This window comes from Pyxicephalus adspersus, chromosome 1 (assembly GCF_032062135.1).
Source record: "Pyxicephalus adspersus chromosome 1, UCB_Pads_2.0, whole genome shotgun sequence".
In the NCBI taxonomy this organism is placed as follows: domain Eukaryota; kingdom Metazoa; phylum Chordata; class Amphibia; order Anura; family Pyxicephalidae; genus Pyxicephalus; species Pyxicephalus adspersus.
Window position 1 is genome coordinate 34873738 of NC_092858.1, and position 26160 is coordinate 34899897.

Below are 26160 nucleotides of genomic sequence, written 5' to 3' on the forward strand. Positions count from 1 at the left end.
GAAACCAAAGTTTAGCTCAGCTAAGCCAATTGGACATCTGCCTACTTACATGTATATATACATACATATATGTATATCTGGAGTTTCAGCTCTTCTGAACAAATGCAGATCCCTAAGAGTGCAATTCATGCTTGCTGTCACTTTACCATCATTAAAATAAAGTCTGTAATTTAATATGATGTATGTTTTACTCTAAGAATACATAAAAGTAAGTTAATTAGAACAAAGTACACTATTGTATAAAATACAATGAAGCAGAATAAATGCAAGAAATTGATCTAATTCATTTAAAACCTTTCTGACTTAGGTTTTTGTTTTTATTCTTTTAGGATGTTATGTAATCAACATACTGTTTCAGCAGAGTAGACACAAATGATGAATTCAGGAGCAGGTACATTTTAGGGGAGCATAAAAATTTTAATAATATTCTTCCTATAATAGCACCAGGGGCCTTGCAGCCACGGACCGGTCCCATTCATTCATCTGTCTAAGGGCCTACAATGGGCATGTGAGTCAGAACTGGACCATGAACTAATGGAAGAAGGTTGCCTGATCTAATAAATCTTACTTTCAGATCATTAGAATGGGTGGGTGCATAGTTTATCTAGGGAAGAGGTGGCAGCAGAATGCACTGTGGTAGGAAAATATTTTTTTTCTATATTAATTGAAGTTTACTTTGGAAAAAGATTCTGTCCATAGCACAGATCATGTGATCAAATTGTCTGGCTGTACAGTCATGGGGTCTGCTGCTACATAAATCCATATCCTAATTTTTAGATGTACAGGAAAGTATTTAGGATCATAAAGGGAGCTGGTTACTTGGGATGTAGTCATGAAAGTTAGTTTTACATTACTAGGGCTTCACAAGCAGGATGTTCTGGGTAAATTTCTTACTGGTTACAATGCTCAGCTTCAGAACCAAACTTTGGGACACTGCTTCAAATTCTGCACCTGCTAATAAAAAGACCAATACTGGCATATTCTGTAGGAACCTCCACCCGTCATAGAAAAGTCAGCACCGCTAATGTGAATAAGGGCAATTAACAAAGTCTTACATTTTTGCATAGAGGGGCAACAGAACTGTGCCCATTCCAAAAAAAAAAATACAATTTGTAAAAGGTAACATATATGTATAAATTGCCTGCTTATGGATCAACTTTATTTAATGAATGATACATAACTGAGAAAAGTACATCATTTAAAAAAAAAAGTAACAGACAATAAACCTGTATTTTATTAAGATGAATACGCATCAAAAAAAGAACATTTATAAACTTTCTTTTTTAAATATATCCTAAATCAGTTTACAAAAAGCATCAGCATAAAACTAAGTTGTGCAAGCAGCCATGAGTTGTAGTGAGCTGAAATGTAGTGATGCCAGTAGGAAACCAAGGCTAGCAGATACACCAGCCATGAAAAGCAGATTGGCTCTATACATTACACAAACATCCATACTGTAAAATGGAAAAACAGAAAAGTATATTTTGCAAAAGTACACTTAATGATGTCTGCTGCAAATTTATCACCAAATAGGTTAGATTTTTACATTTTTGCTGTGCTGTTAAGTTATGTAAATACAGGCTAAAACAATGCTATACATTAAGTGACAGTATATAAAAACTTTAGCAAACTTTCAATAAACTTAAAAAGAGTAACGTGACAGCAAACATAATATACCTCTGTATACCTTTATTTTTCTGCACCCTGAAACCGTTGGCGTTTTCCTTTTTTGGTTTTTAATATTTAACCGCTTTAATAAAAACATTACATTTGAAAAAAACAATGCCTTGACCTTTTTTATTATATTGCATAACATTTGTGTACACAATGGCTTCACCTTTGTTCTTGTACACAATGGCTTCACCATTGGGTTTTCTCCCAAGTGCTCCATATTTTGCCAAACTTTTAAGTATGGTGGTTTCTTAGGTGATTTGTTTTACATGCCAGTGTTCAGCTCCAGAATTAAATCCCTGGTCCAGGCTCTGTTTTCAACTTCTGGTCTACCAAAGGTGCTGAATGAACATCATTCCTGGTTCAACTCTGGCTCCTATAAGCTCTGGCTCCTGTAAACTCTTATCTCTATGGATCAGAGCAATTTCTGTTATGGAACAATTTTTTTGTAACAGCTTTGGCATTACTTATGATAGCCAGTAAATACATTTTTGTGAGGAGCAACTTCTACAGCTGCTGTATTTAGAATATAAAATCCAGCCTGTCATATTAACTGGGAATTGCTGCAGAGGTAAGGTGATGGTGGGTGTAAAAGAGACAGTGTGTACTACAGATGCCATTCATATTTCATTGAAGAAGCACACCTACTGTCCATAATTGTTTAATAGGCAACAGGAAGAAAGAAACCAAAGTTTAGCTCTGCTAAGCCAATTGGACGTCTGCCTACTTACATGTATATATACATACATATATGTATATCTGGAGTTTCAGCTCTTCTGAACAAATGCAGATCCCTAAGAGTGCAATTCATGCTTGCTGTCACTTTACCATCATTAAAATAAAGTCTGTAATTTAATATGATGTATGTTTTACTCTAAGAATACATAAAAGTAAGTAAATTAGAACAAAGTACACTATTGTATAAAATACAATGAAGCAGAATAAATGCAAGAAAGTGATCTAATTCATTTAAAACCTTTCTGACTTAGGTTTTTGTTTTTATTCTTTTAGGATGTTATGTAATCAACATACTGTTTCAGCAGAGTAGACACAAATGATGAATTCAGGAGCAGGTACATTTTAGGGGAGCATAAAAATTTTAATAATATTCTTTCTATAATAGCCCCAGGGGCCTTGCAGCCACAGACCGGTCCCATTCATTCATCTGTCTAAGGGCCTACAATGGGCATGTGAGTCAGAACTGGACCATGAACTAATGGAAGAAGGTTGCCTGATCTAATAAATCTTACTTTTAGATCATTAGAATGGGTGGGTGCATAGTTTATCAAGGGAAGAGGTGGCAGCAGAATGCACTGTGGTAGGAAAACAGGCCGACATAGACAGCGTGACTTACAGGATCTGCTGCCAAGGTCACGGTACCAGGTATAACAGGACATCTTTTGATGTCTTGTGGAATCCATGCCTCAGTGAATCACAGCTTTGGTGTCAAAAGGGGAGGGGAGATTTACACAATATTAGCTGGGTGGTTTTATGGTTTTGGCTGTATGCTACAATTATCAGGCAAAGTTTCCTGATTATAGATTCTTTTTCAGACATTCAGGGCAATGTTCAGTGACCTGCATCAGATAATTGTTTTTCAAGCAGAACTAAAGTTCCACTTATACAAATGTGTGAATGTGGTCATTATTGCAGAAACAGACAGGCAATGTCCCTTCTGCAATTATCTCTCCAAACCTGCCTGACTGCTCAAGGTTTCTGGCAAAAAAAGCCGTTCATGTGCAGCCTCAGCTTTGGTTACCAGAAGATCGCAAGTGAAGAGAGATGGCGGTGCCTGCGAGAGAACGGGGACTGGTGAGTAACGTTGGGTTAATTTCTGCTTGGAGTGCTATATCAAAGATATGGGTAACTTGACATTGACAATGATTTTTGCAGGGCCCTACTTATTTTCATTTCGGGAATACCCTGTTTCACATGATTTGTTTCCTGATATAGCTAAAACATGTATTCATGTTCCTATACTACATAAATACCTGGATCATGAACTTCCCTGGCATCCACAGCAGCTGAAACAGATAATGAAGCATTTATGACACTTGTTTTAAACATTTAAAAATTGTACTTGTTACATATGAATCCTTATTCTTGTTTTGAAACATAATGGAAACATACTTCATATTTCCATGAATACTTTAAAACCGTATTTAAAAAAAACAAAACACAAGGAGTAGCAGGTTATGATAGATGAAACTATATCCATAAAAAGCCTAATAAATATCATTACATCTACATTGAAGTCAATACTTTGTGGCATTTTGTTCCCCCCAAACACAAGACTTTTAAAGGCATGATATCCAGTCACAATATATGGCACACTGAATGAAGCACACATACTAAAGCCACATGGTCACTCCACATTTGAGGTCTTCTTCGTGATGCAGGTTGAAGGACCTGCATACACGCTGCATTTTTTTCTCAAAGTGCTTGTCGCTGTCACTTTGGATATGTATATACAAAAAGTTTTCCACTGAGGGAAGCGGTTATTGGCCACTGTATTAAGCAAACATCTTCAGTTATAAAATACGAAAATGCAAGGACCCTACATCATAGTACAGAGATATTTAAAAATAATTCAGACATTTAATAAAAACAGTCTTCTCCCTCAGAGAACAAGCATTCGGAAATGCAAGCAAGCAGCAAGGTTCCCTTCACAGTACATGACTGATCAGTGGTAAGAGAGGGAGGCTCTTTCACATTTCATCCTGGAGGAACTGACCAAACACTGAGCACATTTAACCATTCACTATTACCTCCTTACCCACCCTTGAAGATATTTCTCATGTTCGTTTAAAAACTGGAGAAAGTGTAGCAGCTGGCAATGTCTACAATGCATCCTTCCCAGAGTGGTATAATGCCATGGCTGTTATCTCTTGGTATTCATGGCAGTCAGAATTTGTGCAAATGCCACCACTGGAGTGATTCAGGGTAAAAGGGTTATATGGAAAGGAAGAAAATAGAAAAAAAAAATCCTCCCCATCTTGAGAATGCTTGGATCAAGACAAGGAAGATGTGTAGGGTGATGGTATGTATGTATATGAAGGGAGGTATATTTTACACAGATATATTTATAAAAAAAGAAAGTTTAGCTTTTCACGGCCTCCTTTTCTTTGCTTTCTGTATCCTCTGGATAGGCGTGCCAGGTCAATCTCTCTTCATAAAATGCAATAACTATTTGTGGACATTTCACATTGGCTTCTTTCGCTAGCACCAAATCAGCTTCATCAGAATCTTTCCTAAAAGAAAAAATGATGTGCGTCACACTAGAAATACACAAACGGCATTTATCAAATCGTGAGGTCCTTTAGACAGCAATATGCAAAGCCATGTTACCCACAGTCCCCTTTTAGCAAAGTCAATAGTCTAATGACAATGTGAGGGATACCAATAAACCTACTACAGTAGAACCTTAGTTATCTGGCACGGGGAATGGCCGATTCCAGATAAGTGTATTTTCCAGTGAACTGAGGTTACTCAGCCATTCAGCACTAGACTTGAATGGGGAGACTTGTCTCTATACACCTCAGTGTATGGCTGTAGTTCTGAATGGCTGAGAAAAATGAAACCCTGATGACGCTTGAGCTGTCATCAGTGTTTCCCTTTTCTCATCCAATCACGGAGCGGAGCAATTAGTGGACCGCTCTGCTTTTCTAATTGATAATGCAGCCCCAGTGGAGCTGTGGTATGTGTTCTTGGATGCAGAACACATGCCACAGCTCCACTAGGGCTGCAGGAGCAATCAAGAAAGCGGAGCTTTTGTGGTAATCCCAGTTCTGGATAACCAGGATTTTACTGTACTTTGTTTCGGTATGTAGGAGGAAACTCCAGGGTCCAGAACAAAACGTGAACACAGAGAGAGTGCTGATCCAAGATTCAACCTTGGAACCCTGGAGTGCTGCAAGGCTTAAGTGCTGGCCACCATGCCGCCTGGTGGAATACTACTTCAGGGTGGTGGGGTGAAGAGTAAATAGATAAAGAATTATTTTTGCTAAAACTTGTACCACTCAGACCAGAATACTTACTTGTAATATCAATTGTACTACTTTCTAATGTTAATTTATCCCAAGCACCATAAACTAGCACCAACTAAAATAAAAAAAAATTGGTACCTACCATTTCATGAGGAACATAAGCTCTCCACAAGAATCTGTAGCGCCAATGATCTTCTCAGGCTCAAGACCCCTTTCAAAACCCCTGGCAATATCATTGCTCTGTGTATAAAAAAAAAAGGAAAAAAAATCAAACTTTGTATCATACTTTGTATCTTAAATGAAAACAGATGTTTTTATGATTGGAATAAGGTGCACGATCACCGTATCAGTTCATGTAAATTATGCACCAATGTGTCTGCACAATTTAGTAAGAAGGAAACCACTAAACAATAAAGGCCAAAACAAAAAAAAAAAAATACACTATATAAAGCAGCAGTTAAAAAAAGAAAATCAAACTGGTGCTTTTGCCATGCAGGACCTGCTTAGTGATTAGCCCAAAGCTGTCCACTAACCTGTGTAAGCTCTGCCTGGACTACATGTAACATATAAAGGCCTTAGGCACTCTGCTGGGAAAATAAAGAAAAGGTATACACAACTAGGAGGGTCAGAATTTACTAAGATAAAAAATATAGAAGCTGACATTTCTGAAGGTGTACAATCTGGGATTGCTGTCCTGGCCATAGCTTTACTACTTAATAAGCCACTTACCCAGAACATAAATGTTTAACTGTCCCCACACGTTATAGGACTGTGGATGTTAAAGATCAGTGAATCAAAAATAAAAGGATGATCACCATGACGCCTCTTCAATTTGAACCCTAAAAAGTTATCAATGGCAGTTCCAGTGTCTATTCCAATGGGTTCGTTTTATTTTGCAAGTCCCCAACTATGTTATAAATTTGGAATTTCTGGCAATTCACAAAGAGAGGGGTAATTACTGTGTTTAAAAAACAATTGTGTTTCTAAACACAGTAAGTACCACTATTTTTGTGATTATTATATTGAGGTTGTGTTTTTTTCCTTATCAGTATTGTTCACGTTGTTTAAACATGCCTTGGATTAATATTCTGCTCTATTTCATGTAGCTTATTATGTTACGAATTTCTACTGTTTTTTTTTTTAATCAAGTTGCTATATCGACACGTGATTGGTATACCATGTTTAATTCTGTTTGTTACAATGTATTACATTACTTTTGTTTTGGATACACTGTTTTGAAGCCACTAAAATGATTGACACTGTTTCTTTTGAATATTGACACCGAGTTCTTTTTTTTGTATATGCATGATACTGGTACTTATGCATGTTTGTTTTCCTTCTTTTCTCCCCCTTTGAGGCATCCTTTCTCCTTTTCTTTCCCACTCCTTCTCTTATTCAGCATATGAGGTAACCAGTACCGCTTTGTTTTGACAGGTGCATGATGCCGAGTGTGTGCACTTGGTAATCTTCTTTCCCCCATATGGCTGTCTCCAAGTTGGAAGACACTGCGCACAAGTACCTGGGGCAGAATCCAGCCCGGGTGTTGTGTGCCTGCGCTGTCTTGAGACGTCCAGGGAAGGGTGGAGACGGGTGGTGGGATATGGCAACCTACTGTTTCCTATTGTTCAGCTGAGGTATAGATACTTTATTCATATTGTAAATATGACAGCTTTAGGTGAACTAATCTTTTATTAAGCAACAACTCAGCCACCAAAACAGCTGGAATGCTTCTAGTGAAAATGGCAGAGGGTACAGGTATTAGACAAATCCTTGGGGAAGGATTCTCTGGCATGACAATAGAATATACAGTTACTCAGAGCTGATGATCTTACCTCTCTCCTTTTTTTTGCCTTAATTTCTTCATTTCCAGCTTTTCTTTTGGTGCTTTCTGTCTTGGGTTTGGGTTCACCTTCTTTGGGTTTCTTGTACTTTTTCATAAACTCTGCAATCAATTCAGGACAGTCCAGATTCCCTTCTGGCTCCCATGTATTGTGTTCTCTTCAACAGAGTACAGAAATGTTAAATATTTATATAGTAACTGCAATTTAGAAGGTAAAAAATATCATTAGGGACCAGCTTGTATTAGTAAATCTTCTAGTGCCACCTGCCCGATAACGCAGCTTTGTACGTTTGTTACCACTGACCAACAGTGTAAAGCACTGTGTGAATCAAAACAACCAAGACTCATCCAACCAAAACTTAACTTCGACGTGTCGAAAGATAAAATAAATGTTTAAGTGTCTTATCTTTTCTACACATATGGGAACAATTATGGATGAAACATGAACTATTTTCGTCAGAAACCGTGTGGGCACTTGATGTATTTTTGCAAATTCAGTAGTAACATATAGAGTGCTGCACAGAAAAAATAGCAGTGATAGGGACACAACAGGTCCACTGACCACTGGCTGTCTGTAGAAAACTAAAGGAGGGTAAGCAAATACAAAACCACTGCAGGAGGACAAAGCACAGCAGTGATGGGGATGCAAGAAGCTCCTGCAAAGATGTAAGGTTTTACACTAGATTGCCGCATAGATCTGGAAGAAATCCTCGATACACACCAAGATTTAAGAATCAACATTCCTGTTCTACTTACACAATGTTTGCTCATCCCAGGGTTCAGCATTTATTTGTACAAATGTGGAGAGAAAAGGGGGTTGAAATCCTGGCTAATCAGTGACCACTGATTTAGCGACTTACGATAACCATGTTATGCTCAACTGCTGTGTCCCCATTATTGGTGTTTCACTTTACTTCTTGTTCCGTTGTGTGTGGATGTGAGAGAATAACCCCCAAAAGGTGACACAGCAAACAACATAAATGTGTGAAGATTCTATCACCCCCCATGACCCAAAAAAAGTCTAGACCTCCACTTTAGTGTTCCCTTATAAATATTTTGAATCCCCAGCTTTAATTTAAATTAGGCACCAGTACTTGAGATATTTGGTCCAATATATTGGCAATTTATTTATAAATAAATGAATATGACTTACCTTTTTTGTTTAAACTATGCAGGTTTGGGGATTGTATGATCAACTGCCTGCTTTGTTAAGTTTCCAATATTAACCATCATTCCAAAATATCCAATCCAATGCAAATTACCATGAATAGATAAATCAACAAGATCTGTCATTTACTATCCAATACTGTATAAATGAACTGTAATGAGATGTATAAAGTATTATCATATTCCAAAATGCTGGCTAGCTCAGAAGTCCAGTACCGCCAATCTTGTAATTAAATGACATAGGGCCTACTGCAAATAATAAATTACACTGAAGGGATAAATAAAACTTGCTTACTCAGAAAAGCCTTTCCATTTAAGTAGGTATTCCACTTGTCCTTTCATCACTCTGCGATCAAGGACTTTCTCTACCACGTATTCTTCTTCCTCTGAAGAAGAGGATTCGTCAGATACCTTCTTGGTCTTCTTTCCCATCACAGTGCCTCTATTCGGCCTCACCCCTGCAGAAAATAAACCATGTTAGTGAAAAGATTGAACTGACTGATATTTCGGATGTTACCGATAATACACTCATTTACATTTATAATCAATTCCAGAAAGGAAAAAAATCAATGGAAATCTTTTACAAAACTCAAGGAAAAAAGTGAGGAACGGTCTGATTGTTGTGCATTTTCCAGCTTCAGCCCAACTGTTCATCATTACTTATTGTTACTTGAAAAGCAAATGAGATCTCCAACATAAAGTTAAATATTTGTGTTTGGCTTTTTAGAGACTGAAGGTCCTTCAATGTACCCAATGATGCTTATACAACTTTCGCCATCCCATATAACAGATCCTGTGCAGTATTGTAAGCTCTTTATGGTCCTTTTGTCAAAGCTCTCCTACAATCCCCTAAAAAAACAGCTGGGAAAACTCCAAATTGTGAAAGTTAAGTAGAATGTTGTCTAGTAGTTCTATATACAAAGCAATAATAGGGGGTTTCTTTCTCTACTCCCAAGGGTCATTTAATAGGAAATACAATAATGCAGTGCAAAATTATATATATTCTGACCAACGTAGGGACAATAAATTGTCAGCCCCTTTGAGGGACAGCTAGTGACATGACTATGTTCAGCGCTGCGTAATATGATGGCGTTATAAACACTTTGTAATATTATTAATAATAATATCTAGACAAAGTTGAAGTTGGGTGTCGGGTGAAATTTAGGCTCCGGGATTTTCCAAGCCTGTAGATTTACATTTTGTAAAATATAAAAACATGTAAATATCAAATATTTCTTTACTTATATGTCATTAACAATAGTGGGACCTTGAAAAGATTAGCTGTGAAGGAATATCTACTGCCATGGCTAATATACGCTCTGACAATTAAAAATGGTCTTTAAACTCAAGTTGGATGCTGCCTGATTGACTAGTTTTGGGGTAGCAAAGTGCTACTAACTGACAAGTTGGCAAACCTTGTTAATTCCCAAACGTCCACTCCCATAACTCCCATGATATTATTTAAACACGAGCACCTAGAGGTTACTGCACATACCCAAGAAAGCCACAAATTCGCTGACCCTATTATTATTGCTAAAACCAGTGCCAACTATGCCTAGGCAAACGTCTGTTCTTCCTGCACTTTCCAATTGAACACTATGGCAGCCAATTACAGTGATAAGGGGAAATAGGAATATGGGAGGGGGTGTTGGCACTATTGGGGGGGGGGGGGTAGATGGCTGAGCTTTTCTGATCACAGCGACTCAAGATTCATCTATAAATAAAATAAATGAATGAAATAAAAAATCTGGTCACACAGGTGAAAAAAATAGGAAAAGATCCAACTGTCTGGCTTTATTAGCTCCAGAATCAAAAACACCCAGTAAACTCCAATGAAAGCACCAAATTCACACTTACAGGGAGAGTATTACCTGTCTGATTTTTAAATAAGCTGCTTGAAAAAGGAATACAAATATCACTGTATCAAGAAAGCATGCAGCCTGTACCAAATGCGAACACATGCTTGGAAAGCCGGTGTCCTTATTGTGAAATTATTAGCCATTTATAAAAACAACTTAAAGCCATGATAAAAGCATTTGTCCATCATTGCGGTAGTCCTGCACCGGAAATAGAAAAATGCAGAACTAGAGTCAGTCTTTCAATGTTTTACTCCCAATCTTCATTCCAGGGTATTAAAGCTGCAACAGAAGACAAATAAGGCCTGTCTTATTGACCCTATTTAATGTACAGTGCTGCGTAATATGTTGGCGCTATAAAAATCGTGTTTAATAATAATACTAATAATAATAATAAATTGGTCTTGCAATGTTCAGCCATACTATCCAGTGTTCTTCCCAGCCCCCTTTAGCTGGGCGCACCAGCCACTTTTCAGTAACCCCCCAGCTGTTTTTCGTTTTTTAAGTGGAGTGACAATACACTGGCTGCCACCCCTCCATCCAGCATATCAAATTATCTGGGGGGAAAACTACTGTCACTATCCTACCCTACCTTTTATTATGACTTTCTGTCCTACAGAAGCTATGTACAGCACCCACTGTCATATGGGCTATTTTTTTTTTCACTAGGGATTTTAATCTGGAAAAATGCCAACAGACCAATTTTCTTTGTTTATTTTTGGGTTTATCCTACCTGGACTTCTCCTTTATTAAAGTTATAAGCAACCATCTTACAGATATGCTGCCATCACTACAATCCTCCTGCTGTTTCAAGCTCCATCGTGCTGCGTTATTGAGGCTGGAATGATGCAGACACAAGTAACGCTACGATATCTTTACCTATAATCATAGATAGAGATTTGTATCTGTAACCTGTCTTATGTCTTACCTGTCTGTCTTCTAAGCTTATGTAATATATGACAAATTCTGAGGTTTAACAAATTAAATAAACATGCAAATCTATTACACGCCATTTTTACGTATTTTCTGTAGAAGATTTTAAAATTACGACTATTCATTATCATCATTGCAATAACATTTCTCACATTTTTAGTTTAATTATTTTTCTAAAACCTTTTAAACCTTTTTCACATTAAAATTGAGAACCTATAGCTTTTTTTTTTTTTTTTTTTTTAATCTTTTTAACTAAAAGTGTATTTGCAATGGAGAGGGTTAATTCTGTGCTACCTCCATGTGGCTAGAAAAGAGCCTGGAAAATGGATTGGAAATAGAGAGTCTAGTGCCCCCTCCCCCCACAGACTGGGGGAGGGGAGAGGAAATCACATACAGCCTCTGTTGTGCACAGTGGAGCTACAGAGCTGTAGTCTGGCTCTGGGTTTCTGACATGCATACGGAAAAGTTGGCGCTTTGGTGACTACTATTCTGCCATGTGTTGTATTAAATCTCAGGGTGCATGTAAATGTTGCACCAAGAATGTAAATTATTGGCTCATTGTTACCCGGTTATCATTCTTCCAGAATATGCTACAATCTATGCACCTTAGCCGAAGATACATACAGCATACTGCATGATTATCATGCTGACCTTTTGGGTGGATGAGCAAAAAAAAAAAAAAAAGATATAGGGGCATATCAAACCTAGGGCAGGAGGACCACACAGTAATCATAATATTACCAGCAAACAGTTGTGTTGGTTCACTACAATTAAATAAATAATGATTTACTACATTGGTGCTAAATACTAAACTAATCCTTATTATTTTCACTTGTATTTATATAGCACCACCATATTATGCAGCGCTGTACATGGTCATGTCACTAATCATCATTTGCTATAGACTTTGAATACCTTGTTGTAAGGTGCTGGGCAGCATGCACTGGAGCTGCAAGTTGTAGAAAGGAAGGTGGTCCATGTGTTGCATAAACAGCCACAGGCCAGGCAATAGTCCATGTTGTTCCTAGTCTGTGACAAGTTAAATCTTTCAACCAAATTAGATATAAGGAAAAGCAAACATCTCTGTATAATGCAAGACAAATGTACCATTTTAAAAAGAAGCCAGATATTTATGGCCACATGCAGCTCCTTTTTTCTATTTCTAAATAAAAATATATTCTGGAATCTGGTGCAGTAGGAACAAAACCATTATTTAAAACATGCATGGCCTTCACTGCCTGGCAGACACAATAATGAACAATAGAAGAATTTGTTCAACAAAGAAGTTCAGGCCTGGTACACACAAGAAAAAACGCTACCATTTTTGTACTACACCAACTGTTTTTCCTAATGGTGAATGATCGATGAAAGGTCAGAATACAGTACACACATGTAGGATATTCTACCCTTCTGATCGTTGGGTAGGGTGGAGGAAATAACTGGACAAATGGGAGCTCTCGATTGGATTTGTATACTTTTTTCATACTTTTCACTAATAATAAACAATACATTCAAAAAGTCATTGGATGAATTATTTATTATTAAACAGGATCGATATAGCGCCAACATATTACAGAACGCTATAGGGGTTGCAAATGACAGACAGTGACACAGGAGGAAGGGAGGACCCTGCCCCAAAGAGCGTACAATCTAGGAATTAACCGTAGATTGTTACTTTATTATATTGGGATACTAGGCACAAGGTGATGCTATGCTCCTATATTTGTAGGGGAGACTATAATAACCCAATGTCCCTGTGGAAAAGAAAATCCATGAGCTATCAGTCTGTACATCTCTTGTACAACATATACAAGCATCATCAGAGCCTATATACTTAATACCAATCTTTGTGCAAAGGTTTAAGTACAACAAGCTCCACCCACCTTGCTCAGGCACCCAAAACAGAATTGTAGGATAGGGGTACTTACCTTCTCTTAACCTAAAGCTGGAATATTTGGGGACATTTGCATGGCTATGAGGATGTGTAATGTAACAGAAATTCTAGCATTTGGATTCCTAAGGTGACTACAATACAACAGGGAGCTTAGTTTATTACATTTATTACAGCTCTTGATTGATTTCTTAGCAAAGGATAGAACTGTGCATAAAATGTTCTGTACAGGCTGATAAGGTGAACACTCCGTCAGAAATAAAGCAAGTGAGCAAAGGGATTGTTAATAAACATGAACAAATGTGGGGAAATACACGTGTAGTACCTTTGCTACAGATCTCCATTGTCTCTTCTTTTGGCCCTATTAGTTTTAGCTTGTATACAAGTTCCTGGATTGACCACAGAGAAGGAGATACTCTAGTGGTTATTAAATTAAAAGTAACATATTCCTAGATAAATTGTAGCGGAATATATTGTGACTTATTTTCACAGCAGCTGGAGAGCCACTGGCTGGAATGACTGATCAAATGTACATTTTATACATTACCCAGCATATGTTAATTCATAATGATGAGGATTACAATGGTGATCAGCAACAAGAACTGAAAATAATCTATGCAACAGAAAAAATACATTTTACCATTTTCCAGAACCAAGTATCTATAACGCACACAAGAGAAAGTGTGGGTCAAACTACCTTTGTTTAGCAATGTTCTGTCCTAAGGTACACAGCTACTCCTACCAGGGAGTAATGAAGCAATTAAAAAAATCTAGTAATAAAAAATTGTAACTCCAAGCGGGTGACATTTGTTTTGCAATGTTGCTAAAATGACCATTGCAGCCACTCCAGTGGGGGATGCATGTTGAAGGTCATATTGCTGATGGCAATGATAGATACCCATGCATACAAAGAAGTGTGTAGACAATGGTAACACCACTTTGGCTTTCATCTAAATTGAAAGAGATATGTTAATAATACATGGAAACTGGAAGACAAATGTAACCCAAAAATGTCTCCTTCATGTTAGTGCACTGCTGAAACACAGACAGCAAGGAACAGCTCATGTGCTGGTTTACTGGAAATTCCTTTCCTTTTTCTGGCACCCAAATGTACCTTGAAAACACACCGCACCCCTCTGCATTTAAAAAAAAAAACTTGCATGTGTCATCTGCACAAAAAAAAAGGGCTGGCGAATGCAGCTCATTGCAACATGAATGACAATGTTTGGCCGTTTAGTAAACACATAAATATGCCCTAAAAGAACATGTCTAAATTTGGATTTCTATTGCCAGGTTACCGGTGTTTCCTATTAAAAAAAAGGAACTTTTCAAATTACTTTAACAGACAGACGAAACCTGTGATATTTTACCTATTGGGTTTACATCTAATCTAATATGCAAATGTTGGTCTACCAGCAATTGTTCAGCAGACTGGAGGTGTTTATGTTCACACAGCAGGTGTGGCTGAAATTTGTATTTGAATAAAAACTCAATCTGTGCACATTTCCACATCACAAACAAGCTGTACACACAATGTATTCCAAAACACAAAGCCATGTGGCAAATTTTACCTCCCCCTAATCTGAGTAAAGGTACTACAGAAAAATGGAGCCAGTTGGGCAACTTTGTTTCTAGTAACAAAGTATCTTTTATAAAAGTTACTTATAAGGACACTTGTGTTGCTCCTATTTAGATTCAACTGAATGCATTGCAACATGTACATGCATTGCAACATTATGTGTAAATGGAAATTTAAGAAGTCACCTAAACTATAACTGTAAAACAGATCCCAGCCATCTATAGTTTGCGTCAGTTGAACTGTACAGACTCTACTGTTATGCAAACCCAATAAGTGCTTAGGGGGGGAGGGTGTTACAGCCCCTGGCCAGCACATTTTTGCACACAAACGTATTTCATTGTGCTACACTCCAAAAAATGGGATTCCACCCAAAGTGTCTCTTCAAATGTTTAAATGTTAATAAAAGAATAGGAAATGCATTGTAACTTTATGCACTGAAAATTGGTACGTTTAAAGGTTTTTAAGATATTTAAATCTAAATTTCATTAGAATGAACATTCTAGCATGTGAATTCAAATGCAAAATGGTTGTAATTCTGATTGAAGGCCTGATTACTTGGGTCTTTGAATGGGTGTAGACAGAGCAAACATGGCGATTATCAAAGGTACACAAGTCGCTTCAAACCACACTGTGCCAGCACTGACCCTATTTTACATTTCAAGGTAAGAGTAATAATGTACCTTACTATGGATGATGTCCCACCCCCCCCCAATACCATGTACGTCAGTATTGCGCCCTGCAGTGACTGGGTTTTCACAGCAGCACACCAAGCCTGAAGAATCAATGCTGCACTGGAAGCTCTGCTAATCAAGTGAAGCTTTGGCAAATGATACGTAGAAAGCCACTTTCCATATGAAAATATGAAAGTTCCATTGTCATTCTAAAGACATTCAACAAATAAAATGTAATGTGTTATGGGTTACTGGTCTTTAGATGTAGTGGAAGCATTAGTTAGAATTTTTTCAGAACAAAAACATTTTCTGCAAGTACAGAAAGTCGCTGTTGTTGCTGCCAAAATTCCAGTGCCCTGGTCAGTTTGTGACCTGTGAGTTTTACTAAAGTTTTTCTTTATATAAACTTTTAATCTTCTCCATGTACTGCAGATTAGCAAAGGCAGGTAGGATATATGTCCAATCTGGGTGACAACCATGTACTTAGATACTAAAGTACAATTCACTTTGCCAAGCACAGTATTACAACGTATTATTTTCTCCTGAATCTTTTTTGTTTCAGGAGTGTGTTGGGAAGAAAACAAGAAATATTTAGAGAATTTAAACACAATAAATCTTGTGAAAATCTAAAAGAGAACAATAATTTACAGAACAATGACATTGTGTAGAGGTTTCTTGTACCTGTAGGTGCCTCAGTGGTGTCCATTATCTACGTCTGAATTGGGTGGAGCTGGAAAACATTTTGGAAAAAAAAAAAAGAGTTTTCACTGATACATGTGCAGGTTATACCAGAACAATCATTTCACTGATTATATAATGTAGGTAAATGAAGACATGTCTGCCATTAACACACTGCAAGACAACAACTTCAGACATTCAAGCTTTTGATAAGCATAAAAACATGTGGTATTGCGGGAGACATTCAACAACATGTAACTGAACAAGACCAATCACACTTCCCAAGCCATACTGCCGTAAAACAAATGAAAACCCAGTTACCACAGCTAGACCTCATTTATTCTGGTTTTACCAATTTAAACTTCGTCCAGCCATTCTAAAGCTATTGGCAGCTTTTACATCGCGTTCATGTGACAAATGTTTATAGCGTGTTCATGCGACATTAGCAAAACTTTTTCTACAGCTTTATAAACTCTATTTAGCAGCCTGGAAGGAGCAAATCAGCCACTAAAACTGTTTGGACATAACCAACATACTAACATTGTATACCAAGCTCAGATATGCCTGTATACGGTTTGTTATGTGTTTGGAGATACTCTATATAGCACGTATATTTAAAGCATACCTAAACTCAGATTTTTCACTTTACATAAAAGGGTAGACAGGTAAAAATTCATTTTTTTTTTTAAAGTGCAACGCCATTTTTATTAGGCAATCCAGAATAAATAGGAGCGCAGAGCCTCCCGGGATACCTACATCACGCATTCTGGGAGGCTCTTGGGTGCTCCTTCTGTGCATGCCCGAGCATTTCAGGCATGCAAAGAAGCAGCCCTTTCAAGAAAGGGAAAATAATTGCCGATTTCACGCATGCACAGTTTTTTTCCCAAACTGAGGCGCGAGATTGGGTGATGTAGGAAAAAGAACCTGGAAGAAGAAAAGATGATGGGCCTGGTGTGCCGGCTCGAAGACAGATAGTGGGAGGACACAGGACCGATAAAACCTCAGGACGGATCGACTGCTCTGCGGGATTGAAGGTAAGTGTAATTTTTTTGCTTTGGGTAGTTGGGAGTGTACTTCCTCTTCAAGAAACCATTAAAACTTATTTAAACACAAATGTTTATAGTTACCATAACTTCTGTTTAAAAATAAGTCTATATTTGCAAACAGTATTTGCTAAATAGCTTATCATTGTTTTGAAATTGGGGAAGAAACAGAGCATCTCTTTAGCTTCAGCCACAAGGTGTTTGCAAATAAATAACCATTATGGTAAGACAAAACCACCCAGCATCAACAATAAAGCAAAACCAGACCAATTGTGATACAAAAACAGGGATAGATAGATAGATAGATAGAGAGATAGAGAGATAGAGAGATAGAGAGATAGAGAGATAGAAAAAATAAGTCTATATTTGCAAACAGTATTTGCTAAATAGCTTATCATTGTTTTGAAATTGGGGAAGAAACAGAGCATCTCTTTAGCTTCAGCCAAAAGGTGTTTGCAAATAAATAACCATTTAATAACCAGTAAGACAAAACCACCCAGCATCAACAATAAAGCAAAACCAGACCAATTGTGATACAAAAACAGGTAGATGCGATTACGATAGATAGATAGATAGATAAAGATCTATGTGTGTGTATCTATGTATAAACAAATCTATACACTAACCAATATCACATATTTATATGCGGGTAAATGGCTCTTCCACAACACAAAAAAAATAGGTTGTCAACTGTGACTTTTTAACCAAGACCCAGAATACATGCAAATCCTATCAGAAGGGTAAGAAGGGGAAAAAACACGCTATGAACCTTGTTTTCTTTTAGTGGATTGTAAGACGATTCTAGATTTAGACAAACAGATGGGCAAATGTCTTGCTAAAACAATGGACAAAAGGGGACATATGTATGACCATTGTATAGCCAGGACCCATCACTGTTTCTTGTGCCTTTTTTTCATTGGGAGCAAGGATGATTCTATTCAGTCACACAGATTTTCAACCAAGTTAAACAAAATCTTAGAAAACACTTTTTTATACCTTAAAGACCTAATGTGGCTAAGTTAGCCCTATATTACCCTCTCTACAACCAAATGGTATCATGGATATTATGTATTGGGTAAGAGTTTTACGATCAATATAATTCAAAGTCTGCAAAAAACAGTAAAGTAAATAAGTAAATAGTATATACCATTTATATGATACTATAATCGGCTCCTCTCCAAGTTTTCTGTACAAAATGCAGACTTGCACCGTTAGAAAGTTCAGCTTAAAACATATGACAGCCCCTTTCACCCAAAAAACAAAATGGTGCCACGATGGGGGAAAAAAATGAAAAATGTTGTATTGTAAGTCCTTCCATACTGTAGGGGAGGGCATCACATTCTTTGTGGCAAGATCCCAGGGAAAGCAAGGTAACCCAAATAACCTATTTTCCCGAAAATAAGCCCTAGCATGATTTTTCCAAATTTTTTGAGGATGCTCGAAAAATAAGCCCTACCCCGAAAATAAACTACAATATATACAAATACATGGACAAGAGGTGCTCATTTAAGGAAAGTGCTATTGCTAGACATGAGAAATTGGGGCCAATGGTACTAAAGGAAATTGAAATCACAAGAACATCAAGATGGGATTCAGGGTTTGGAGAGTTATGATGATGTTCCAGAATGACATAACTATATTTGAATAAATGTTGATTTTTTGTTCAAGAATAAATGTAGATTGCTGTTCATGAAAAAATAAGACATCCCCCGAAAATAAGCCCTAGAGCAACAATTAATATATGGCACTGTCCTATTTTCAGGGAAACAGGGTATTGCAAACACAATACAGGAAGCCTCTTTTGGCTACTCAGTATTCCCCAGGACCTTGCTGTGTCAGGTCAACTACCTCTGGGCAGTGCAGGTATAATCCAAGGAAAAGGTGAGTATATTTACCATTTTTACAGTTTGTTACACTTTTACAGCAATGTCTGCTTGATTTTTTTTTTCTGCATTCATGATGAATTCCTTAGGCCAGTGTAAGCCAACCTTTTCAGTCCTGCGGACCACTAAAATTACTGGCTCCTGACCGCGCATGCGTGGGAACCCGTTTGTCAATCAAAGGGGGAGGGACCTGCCCCGTAGTGATGTCATTATGACATAACACCGCCCATTATCCTATCGCAGATCTGAGCCAGCGATGGGAAAGTGGGCAGGTTGTGTCCAGGGACACAGCCAGGTCACTTCCCTGAGCCTGCTATTTGTACAGAGGACGTGGTCCACCCGCCAGCAGGGCCCTCCCCTGACCCCACTCAGGGGTCACCGGCCAGAGCTGCTGACCACCGGTTGGCGAGCGCTGCCTTAGGCTACATAAACATGTGCAATAACTGTCATTGAAAAGGATCTTTCAGGATCCTTTCCAACGACAAAAGACTGAAAGATGCATGAACGAGCACTGTACACCATTCTGCTCTATGGAGAGGGGAGGCAGACCCTACTCACTTTCATTACAATCATTTGACCTTTGTGGATCCGCAAGGACAGATCCATAAACGACGAGTGCTGTACACACGTCTGATTTTCGTCCGATATCAGCGGACTCGACGTATGTACCTAGCCTTAGTATTATTCTTCTCTGATCAAGCAACTTCCAAGTCAACTTCCTTTCCTGAAACCAAGGTGCAATTTTTAATTTTGAGGAGTCTGATCACGAGCAGAGGTGAATCACTTACAACCAATCTAGACTCGGTCAGCACAGTCAGAGAAATAACCATAAAACAATAGGTGTAGCTTTATCTCAGAAATAATACAAAGGTATATTGGAATGAAGGAATGCCTATCTCACAATAATGCTCTTTTATTAGAATATGAACATTTTTGCAGTAAAATTATTTCTCCTTTTTGCCTGAAAACAAAACAGCTATGTAATATATTATTTAAATTCACCACAAGAAATTAGACACATTAAATACAAGGAATACAGTTGTTACTGAAGAGCTTAACCTGTTAGAACTACAAACTATTTTGGAAGGCCTAAACTTTTTATATTTATTTCAAAATTATAGTACATTGCCTTTGCCACTAGCGTAGTAACCAGAAGTGACATTCCTGCTCACCGATCTTCCTGGATTTGTCAGGACGTATGTGAAATATATGCAGAGTCCAGAAGCAGGATGGAGCACCAGGAGGTTATATGGAGATCTGAATGTTAAGCAGAAGAAACACCTTGACGTATTTCATGTAACAGCACTTGCTCATAAATTACTGTTGGACTTCTCCTTTACTGTAATGTGCGGATTTGTTTTTCGGTGTGCTCTCCTCCTTTTGGGCTTTTTCTGCACATATTTTTTTTCTAACATTACATATTGATATTCTATAACAAGAAAAGATAACGTATGTTGAACACCAAAATGTAAAGTGTTTCTTTAGGCAAAACTTTTTCTGTCTTGTTTTACCCAGTAGGAGTACTAGGAGTAGACCCTATGTAAGGTTTGTAACAGTGTTTGTGTTTCCATAGAGGTTCATCCCTTCTATTTGTTGTGGTGACCACCAGCCATCTGTTGCTAACAAACTTTTTTGTATTTGAGTATTGTATTTAATAATGCACAGCCATGAAGCTGGGACTCCTCAACAACCTTGGCATCTGTATCCACTCCTCAAACCAGGGAGTATCTAAACCTTTTACTGCACCTCATACCTACGGGATACGTCATTCTAATTCCACAGAAGAGGCGAAAGGGGCTCACCTTTTCTGGCTGACATCCCCTGAAGAAGCATGCCTGCTGGTATAATAGGGTTCCACCCTTACAGGAACTCCGCACACTACCTTATACTATAGTTGCTCTTGTTGTACCATAATATTGACGCACTTGTAAATAAAATCAGTTACAGATTGCACTTCATCTATGTGTTTACACTAATAAAAACCCTCTCCTATTTCTCTAATTTAACCTATTTTAGCAATATATTAAGCAAATAATTCTCCTGGATCTGGTATTCTAAGACAACCATTTATCTCTAGCAGAATGTACTTTTTTCCTGGAGTTTAGCTTTAATTACAGAAATTAATTAAAAAGGCCAAAATATTGGAGAACTGCCTTTGCTGATGTACTTAAAGGGTTGAAGCTGGCATTTTAAATATTTCTGAAACACCAGCCACAGCTTACCAGCTGTAAGGCTATGTACACACGTGCAATAACACAGGTCAACGTGTCATTTTCATCAGATATAATTTTGTGTGGGCTTTGTAGCATTTTTGATGCAGATTTTAAATCTGTGTTCAGTTCTTCTTTAACATGCCTAGTTTTTGTGATGTGGCTAATTTTATTTTGTGTGAAATTTGTTATAAATAGCATTAAAATATTACAACATTTAATGACAGTTTTCTTTTTTAAGGAGACCACATTAACTGCAATTGATTTCATTTGTCATCATGCCTAGAAATTGCCTTAATGATCCAGACAGTTTCTGTTACGTGCAAGGTTCATTCATGACGAAAGCACAACGTCGCCAAATTACCACAGAACCTAAAAAGATATACAAATTATATTTCGGCTGTCCACTTGGTGACCAGGATAAATCTTGGGCTCCACATGTCATCTGTACCAGTTGTTCCAACGGTACAGATGCATGACTGGCTAAATTGGCATAAAGCAGCAATGCCATTTTGCAATCCCAATTGTGTGGCGAGAACAGCGAGACCGTCTAATCGACTATTTTTGCCACGTCAACAAAAGTGGATTCTCAGGTAAAACTAAGCACACAATTGTATATCCCAGCCTCAATTCTGCAATTAAGCATGTTCCCCATGATGATTTATTGCCAGTTCCGGTACGGCCACATGATGGACTTGCTTCTGTAGAAGGTGATGGGGAGTGCGCTGGAGTTGCAGCCAGCTACAACCCCGAATCATGATACGGACTTCTTGGCCGATAAAGATTCAGAACCAGAGATCTTTACACAAGCAGAGCTGAGTGATCTTGTTTGTGATCTACAAAGCAGAACTTCTTGCTTCAAGGCTTAAACAGAAGCACTTGCTTGCAAAGGCTGTAACTGTAACTTACGACAGAAAACAAAATCATAACTTGATAATGTTCTTCACTAGTGATGGCTCACTGTGCTACTGTCATGATATAAATGCACTCTTTACCAGTTTGTCACAAGAGCATGTTCCATCTGAATGGGGTATCTTCATTGATTCCTCTAAAAGAAGCTTGAAAGCAGTCTTAGTATATAGTCTTAGCATAGTAGTAATTCCAAACCAAGTTTACTGATTGCCCATTCCGTTGACCTAAAGGAGTCCTATGACAACATGAAGTTACTACTTGAAGCAATCCAGTATAAAACATACCAGTTGATAATCTGTGGGGATCTAACGGTCATTGGCTTGCTGATGGGAATGCAAGGAGGATTCACAAAATACTGCTGTTTCCTTTGCCTGTAGGACAGCCGATCTACGGTAGACCAATATGTCAAGTGTGATTGGCTACCAAGAAATACCTATAAGCCCCGAACAAGCAGTGTCAAGTTGCTGCCTCTGATTGATCCGCATAAAATATTTTTGCCAACTCTGCATATCAAGTTAGGCTTTACAAAGAACCTTGTAAAGGCCATGGGTAAATCAAACTCCATGGGTTTTCAGTACCTTNTTAATAAGTTTCCAAACATAAGCACTGCAAATATGAAGGAAGGGATATTTATAGGGCCACAGATCAAGTCTGTTTTGCAGGATGATGTTTTCAAACAATCTCTCTCAGCAGCTGAGCTAGAAGCTTGGGATGCATTGAGGTGGCTGTGTGAAAATTTCCTGGGCAACCCTTAAGCTGCGTACACACGTCAGATTTTTCTCGCCCGATAATCGGCATCGGCCAGATATCGGGCGAAAATCTGGCATGTGTAGTCGGCGGCGTCCATCATCTGAACAACTGTCCTGGCGGATCCACGGACGATGAACGACGACTGATCCTAATGCAAGGGAAGCGCGCAGTAGGGTGCCGCTCCGTCGCTCTCCCCCTCCCCTCTCCATGGAGCAGAACGGTGCTGTATGTACAGCATCGTTCATGCATCGTGTAGTCCTTTGTCGTTGGAAAGGATCGTGAAAGATCCTTTCCAATGACAAAAATTGCACGTGTGTACGCAGCTTAAGTCTTGTGCATACAAGGAAGGAGTTCAGAATCTGCTTGATTCATACCAGAAACTGGGTTGTCGCATGTCATTAAAAATTTCTTGCACTCCAACTGAAATTCATGCCGGAAAATCTTGATATGGTGAGTGAACAAGGTGAACGCTTTTACCAGGACATTCAGTTACTGGAGCACCGCTACCAAGGTTTCTGGAATGAAAGTATGATGGCTGACTACTGCTGGATGCTGTAATGCGAAAATCCAGACAAAGAGTACACAAGAAAATCATACTCTAAGCATTTCTGAAGAAACAATGGTACCTGACTGACACTGTAGATCTATACCACAGTATGCCTTATGTTACTTCACACTGAAAATGTATTAACATTCACTTCAATAGTGCTTACGTTTTAGTACAAAATACACAAATGTACAAAGTTAACTATAATAGTATAATAGTAATAGTAATAATACCTAAGAATGTGTTACGTGTTACTGTACGTCTGAAATCTGCTCAAAAAATTGATTTAGAAAAGTTTGGTATGATTTCGGATGATTATCAAAATGAATTTTTTGTTGACCTGTGTTAATTGTCGTTGGAAAAGATCTTTGACAATCTTTTCCAACTACTAACGACTACACAATGCATGCATTGTACTTACAGCACCATTCTGCTCTATGGAGAGGGGAGAACAATGGAGTGGCACCCTGCTGCGCTCTCTCCCTTCTTTACTTTCATTACGATTGTTCGTCGTCCATCATCTGTGGCTCTGCCAGGACGGTCATTCGGACGATGGACGACAAGCGCTTTACACACTCTCAATTCTCGTCCGATATTGGCCCTCAGCCAATTATCGGTCGAGAACCACTGCACGTGTGTAACCAAGCCTTAGTCAATGGCAACTCTTGTTTGATTGAATAAATATGTAGTAATAGAATAGTGGAATTAACTGCCTCTCCTTGATAGAATGCTGCTCCAGGCTACTTCCAGAGTCACATGACTAAATTTCAGGGTATGTGTTCACATGAGCTCAGATAATGCGGAGGGTAGGTCAGTCTGAATGATCCCTCTTTGCAAATAAAAATTACCCAAATATCAAGAACATGGAATTTTCTAAAGGAAATGTGACATTTAGGCTAGGACTGCATCAGATATTTATTTGTTGCAAAAAATAAAAAAAAAAATCACATGGAACACCTCAATTGAAGCACATTTATTTATGTGATGTACACAAAGGCACTGTTAATATGCAGGTAAATTCTTAACAGGAGTGAAATAAGCAATTCCACAAAAAGCTTGAAAGACACAGGACACGTCGAATCTGAAAATGACAAAATTTTCTACAGTAGCTTTAATAACACTTCCCACTAACACACCATGCAATCCATAAAGTTGCTGGCGTTACAAAGTAATACACAAAACATACAAATTATTTTGGTTTCTGTTAGTGTATCAGACCAAACAGGTTAAAAAAAACAGTGCATATGCAATACTAAGCCAGCTACAGGTAACATTCATGAAAAGCTCACATGACATGCACTGACCAGTACTGGGATGTCTGATGGATTTTACTTTAAGAAATCTAAACCAGAGCCAAATGTAAACTAATGCGCAACGTAAGTGTTGGAGCCATTTACCATCCTTTCAGCATTAATATGGAACTAAGCAGCCTATTGCAACCATCTGATGAGTATGGGTGTAAAAGAGGCTGAAAAGTCTCTATTACAAGAGAGAAAGGTAGCAGAGTCCTAATAAAGGGTGCTGATATTAAATTCAGAGCCCCAGTGTGGGGTAAGAGTTGCACACATTGCACCAGATTACGTAACTACGATACGGACTCAAATGCTGTACCATGAGATTAAAGATCCATGGCATAGACATTGCATCTAGAATCCTACTGTGTGCGCAGAGAATGTACTGAGGTTACAGAACCTTAATATGGGTGCAAACATTGTAATATGATGCTTTATATCCCCGGGTATGGGTGCAGACATTGTAATGTGATATATCCCCGGGTATGGGTGCAGACATTGTAGGGTATGGGTGCAGACATTGTAATGTTTTATAACCCTGGGTATGGGTGCAGACATTGTAATGTAATATATCCCCGGTATAGGTGCAGACATTGTAATGGTATATATCCCCGGGTATGGGTGCGGACATTGTATCGGGGGTCAGACATTGTCCTGGGTTCTCCCGGTGTAGGTCCCGGTCCCTCTAATAATGGGCAGCAGCCCTCGTGTCTACCCGGTACCTGCTCTCTGCCAGCCCTGCTATATCCCGCCCCCCTCCTCCTCGCCATTGGCCGGTCTAGTAATTCCAGGGCAGTCATTGGCCGCTGGCCTCCGGCACATCGTCCTCCTCCTCGCTGATGCCCGGTTCTGTCTCCTTACAATGATCCCCGGGACCGGACAATGTCCCCGGGTGTAGCGGGTATTGGATGCATGCAGCAGTGATAGATGGAGCGGAGGTGCCCGTGTGAGCCACTCACCTTCCCGCACGAGACAGCCAAGAAAGCCGGCCAGACACAGCTGAGCGCCACTACCGGGGAGCACTCTGCGCACAGACCAAACCCCGCCAAAAACAAGGCCAAGTGCGCCTGCGCAGCTCCGCCCCCGGCACCCACAAAGTCTGGTCTATGAGGGCTTCCTATTCCCTATAATGTCCGCCACTGTAACCTGCTAATAAGCGGGTGAATATACACTGATTTACTGACCACAATTCCCGCAATCCCTGCCCCCAGCCCGGTTCTGTTCCCCCTACACACCGGGGACGCCTTCCGT

General features: G+C 38.7%; 1 protein-coding gene across 3 annotated transcripts; it reads right to left on the bottom strand.

The window, feature by feature from the left end:
• Positions 1-1137: 1137 nt before the first annotated feature.
• CBX5 (chromobox 5) lies at positions 1138-26130 on the bottom strand. 3 transcript variants are annotated; one of them, XM_072406269.1, is made up of 7 exons: positions 25869-26005; positions 16276-16324; positions 12369-12482; positions 8960-9122; positions 7490-7655; positions 5800-5897; positions 1138-4922 (listed from the first exon to the last, which is right to left on the bottom strand). In XM_072406269.1, the coding sequence occupies exons 3-7, from the start codon at positions 12439-12441 to the stop codon at positions 4772-4774; spliced, it is 651 nt and encodes a 216-aa protein (XP_072262370.1). In that variant the 5' UTR covers positions 12442-12482; positions 16276-16324; positions 25869-26005; the 3' UTR covers positions 1138-4771. The 3 variants fall into 3 exon arrangements, with proteins under 3 accessions (XP_072262370.1, XP_072262388.1, XP_072262378.1); XM_072406287.1 differs by lacking the exons at positions 12369-12482; positions 25869-26005 and adding an exon at positions 26094-26130; XM_072406277.1 differs by lacking the exon at positions 12369-12482 and having other exon boundaries at positions 25869-26022.
• Between the last annotated feature and the right edge of the window lie 30 nt (positions 26131-26160).

Excerpts from the sequence above, each read along its gene's own strand:
- CBX5 (XM_072406269.1), bottom strand. The coding sequence starts at position 12,441 with ATGCAACACATGGACCACCTTCCTTTCTACAACTTGCAGCTCCAGTGC. Across the intron at positions 7,656-8,959 it reads AAATGGAAAGGCTTTTCTGA|AGAACACAATACATGGGAGC; the intron begins GTAAGCAAGTTT and ends ACTCTGTTGAAG. Across the intron at positions 5,898-7,489 it reads AGGCAAAAAAAAGGAGAGAG|AGCAATGATATTGCCAGGGG; the intron begins GTAAGATCATCA and ends TTTTATACACAG.